Raw genomic sequence first — 4,066 nt, 5'->3', positions numbered from 1 at the left:
GTGTTCTGGTGTGCTTTCTTGAATGTTTGTCACGTGTCTGCTAGTTTAGATTTTTATGTTGTTGCGGGTGATTTTAGTATTTTTTAGGGTTTTGATTGGCGTTTGGTGTTTTTTCTTTCTTTCTTGTTATTGTGAGTTTTCTAGTGTTTTTCTAGTGCTCTTTTGTTTTTGTTTCGTTGTTTAGTGTTTTGTTACCGTTGTTAATTTAGCACTTTTTGTATTCAACTTATAGCATATCCTATTTATTCCGGGATTTTTTATTCCCTTTTTGTTAATATATAGTTTTATCATTAAAAAACATATTGATTATTTTTGTCAGTTAGATTTAATATTTATGGATTTCTCATTTGAGCTAGATTTTTATGTGTCAAAATAACAACTCTTACATTTTGATTATGTTAAAGTTTTTTAAGAAACAACATTTTTTATGGCTTAGAAAATTTAGACAAATGGGATCCAATCACAAGTGTTGAGGTAACATCACAATGTCTTTTCACATAATGGAAAAAAAGGTGAAATTTTAGTGCACAATAATTTGTAACAGATATTATCTGCATTGCATTTATATTTAGAATTAATACACAAAAGGAAGAAGCATAGTACATAGCTATGATTGATTGAATTTTAGCCACGCATAATAAAATGTGCCACCTACACCATTATGGTACAAAATACAACAATCTCTCATAATACACAATTAATTACATGCAAACTAGTACTATATAATTAAGGGTAATTATTGAAAAACTAATGCTATTTATTTAGGAGTTAGCACCATAATCATCAACATGAAATGTTCCTTCTTCAATCTTCACTTTGTGATTATTAGGCAAAGAAGGTTGAGGTGGCCAAAGAGGTGGAATTGATGTTCCATTTGTTGGAAGATTATTTCTACCTAAGTTTATGGAAAGCATGGATAAATAGTTGGATCTTTCTTCATGTAGATTGTTGAGTTTGGTTACTTGGTTCTTAGAATTTTCATTGTTTTCAATGATTTGGAAATTGGGTTTTGTAATGTATGGATGTTGAAAGGGTGTGTATGGTGGCCTTTGAATTGTAAATAGTCCTGGTATTGTTTGAAGGTAGCTGAATTTCCTTTGTATGTTGAGCACTATATCAAGATCTTCTGCAATCTGAACACAACTTGTGGTTTCAAAGTGATTTTCTAAAAATATAAAATATTTAGAAAGTAAAATATCAATTTAAGATATTGGCATATTAATACATTTATATATATTTTTATAATTTTAATATACATCTCTGATAAAAAAAAGAGTGTTTGTGTTCGTGTTTATATTTGTGTTTGTGTTAGTTGTGATTATATTTAATTTATTTATTTTTTTAAATTATTATTAATATTAACGTGTTAGTGTCAATGTAGTGTGTGTCTAATGATACGTGTTATTGCGTGGCAATACCTTGTTAAAAGAACCAAGTTGTACTAAGCCTTCTTTGACAGCAATGAGAGCAATAGTCTACCAAAAATGAATAATAATTTTATAGCATTAATAATTAAATAAACTTTGAACAATTATTATGTTTGCATTCACATTAAATGAATATGAAAATTTAGTTTTCTTTCTTGTTGAATCAATAATTACTAACCTGAATGCCTGAATTTAACTGAACACCCCATGCCTTTGGTTGCTATAAGAAATCAAAATATTTAGATTTTAGAAAATTTTAAAAAAATTGAAGTTATTAATTTCTTTCAAATAGTAATTATCTCTTACATGATGATCAATTGAAGCATTCCATGGACCAGTATAGTTAGATTCATATCCATTTTGAGTGTCACTATAAATCCATTTGTGACCATTATCTGCTGCAACTTTTCCCACTAATCTGCAAAATATAATAACAATATACATCAAATTATCTAATACAACATTTTGATTCTACCACAATACAAGAAAACCGTTGCAAAATCTGAAATTTTCATAAGAAAAATAAAGAAATTTTATATTTTCTTACCCTTCTCCATAACTATAAACTTCATGAGACATTTTGAAGAATACTTCAGCTCCAAATCTTTCATTCATGTATCCATTTTTCCTTTGCTCACATTCATTAAAATCACAAAATCCATCTTCCCATACAATAATCCTAACAAACAAAACATGTTTTTTCATTTAATAATATTCTACATTGCATGTTAGTATTAAATATTCAAAAGAATAACATTTTTTTTCATGAAATAAAACTAATACCAATTTCTTTTATTTCCCTTGGAACGATCAAGAGAAGTCCCTCCAAATTCCCACCTTAAAAAAACAATAACATAATAAAATCAAATTTCATATGTTAAAAAAACATGGATTTTTAACATGTTATGTTCATTGGTACTTACCTTGGTGGAGGAAAGTTTCTTGGTACTACTCTCCAAAAAACAGCATAGACCCATTTGGATGAAGATGAAGAAGTAGGAAATGAGCATGTGGTTCTTAGAGTATGTTGTAAGAGAGAATGAAGTAAGGGTAATCCATTTTCCATTGTGCAAAGAGAGTGAGGAGAGTGTAGAGAGTAACAATGAGATTAAGAGGGCCAAAATGTTGAATAATAGTGTTGTAAAATGGTACCCACACTCACTCATTCACTCTATTATGGTTGTAGTTTTTAGGTGGGGTCTAAACTTTCTCTTTCAGCTAGGTGATTGGTGAGTGAGAGACATTTATAATTCAAATCTTTTTAAAATGTATTGGTTAGAGGTTATGTCTTTCCACATTCACAACCTTCAACAAGTTCTAATAGTGTTTGAATGTTGGTCTTGGTAATTCTTTTGGAAGCTTATCAAAGGGGTTATCTTGTTACCTATTTTCTCCAAGCATATGTCCCCCATTTCAATGATTTCCAAATAAAATGTGATTGTAAGAAATAGATTATAAATATAGTATTTATAATTACTTTTATATTATAGTGTAAGTAAATATTATTAAGTCTAGAGACGACTCTATTAAAACATACATGTTTTATTTTGTGATTAGAAATGACAACATGAACGACAGTGATGGCGGATTGCGGCTTATGTCATGATGAAGTGTGAGGTATGTAAAGTTAGTATTTCAACTATAGAAGAAAATTTCAACTATATAAGAAAAGTGAAATAAAATTGAATTTGAAACATGTTAATTTAATTTATATATATATATATATATATATATATATATATATATATATATATATATATATATATATATATATATATATATATATATATATATATATATATATATATATATATATATATATATATATATATATATATATATATATATATATATATGGTCAGGATCAAAAGACATTAAAGTGTCAAGTTTAGTAACATGACATCTCTGATAACTCTTTATCGTTCATTAGTATAACAAAATTCACCGTTGGATTGAAAGTTAATATGATATAGATCATATCTATAAAATTTGACATCAATTTAAAATAATTTAACATGTCAACAAGATGCATAAAAACTAAGGACTTACAAAACTTTAACAAAACCGTTAATTTTAATCATTCTCTTTAACATATCAAATTATTTTTTTTAATTGTTATTAAATTTTATAGACATGATCTATATCATAATACCTTTCAATCCGACGGTGCATTTTGTTATACAAATATGTGGTAAAGAGTTATCAGAGGTGTCGTGTTACTAAGTTTGACATCTTGGTGTCATTTGATCTGGACCATATATATATATATATATATATATATATATATATATATATATATATATATATATATATATATATATATATATATATATATAGATAGAGAGAGAGAGAGAGAGAGAGAGAGAGAGAGAGAGATATGAATGCAATTATAGTTGAGATTTCTTGAGATCATAAGGATGACGATCTTTGAATACTAGGAAGATTCTTGAAGAAGTGGGACCTCTTCCTGATGGTTGGTAGCGTTGATGTGATCGGCCCAGAACAATTATCCTCCAAGCACTTGCTGTCGCTTAAAGTATTTAGTCATCAACTTGAGGTTCAACACAAAGGAGCATTTTTCCTTGGGGTCTTACTTTCTGAGAAACACACCTTATGAGAGACACACCACATATTCACCC

At 27.9% G+C, this 4,066-nt stretch overlaps 1 protein-coding gene across 2 annotated transcripts; it reads right to left on the bottom strand.

Moving 5' to 3' along the window:
• Window positions 1–613: 613 nt before the first annotated feature.
• On the bottom strand, window positions 614–2,640 carry LOC131594144 (protein RICE SALT SENSITIVE 3-like). Of its 2 annotated transcripts, none has more exons than XM_058866238.1 (7): window positions 2,351–2,635; window positions 2,211–2,264; window positions 1,975–2,106; window positions 1,734–1,845; window positions 1,606–1,647; window positions 1,419–1,475; window positions 614–1,133 (listed from the first exon to the last, which is right to left on the bottom strand). In XM_058866238.1, the coding sequence occupies exons 1-7, from the start codon at window positions 2,491–2,493 to the stop codon at window positions 762–764; spliced, it is 912 nt and encodes a 303-aa protein (XP_058722221.1). In that variant the 5' UTR covers window positions 2,494–2,635; the 3' UTR covers window positions 614–761. The 2 variants fall into 2 exon arrangements, with proteins under 2 accessions (XP_058722221.1, XP_058722222.1); XM_058866239.1 differs by having other exon boundaries at window positions 963–1,165; window positions 2,351–2,640.
• Window positions 2,641–4,066: the final 1,426 nt, after the last annotated feature.

Source organism: Vicia villosa, linkage group LG4 (assembly GCF_029867415.1).
Source record: "Vicia villosa cultivar HV-30 ecotype Madison, WI linkage group LG4, Vvil1.0, whole genome shotgun sequence".
NCBI lineage: Eukaryota > Viridiplantae > Streptophyta > Magnoliopsida > Fabales > Fabaceae > Vicia > Vicia villosa.
Note: the sequence above shows the minus strand (reverse complement) of the source record. Positions and strands in the feature narration are given on the sequence as shown.

Bases quoted from the DNA above. Each gene is read 5' to 3' on its own strand.
- LOC131594144 (XM_058866238.1), bottom strand. From the start codon at position 2,493: ATGGAAAATGGATTACCCTTACTTCATTCTCTCTTACAACATACTCTA. The intron at 2,265-2,350 runs GTAAGTACCAAT...TGTTTTTTTAAG, and splicing joins AGAAACTTTCCTCCACCAAG to GTGGGAATTTGGAGGGACTT. The intron at 1,648-1,733 runs GTAAGAGATAAT...GATTTCTTATAG, and splicing joins ATGCTTCAATTGATCATCAT to CAACCAAAGGCATGGGGTGT.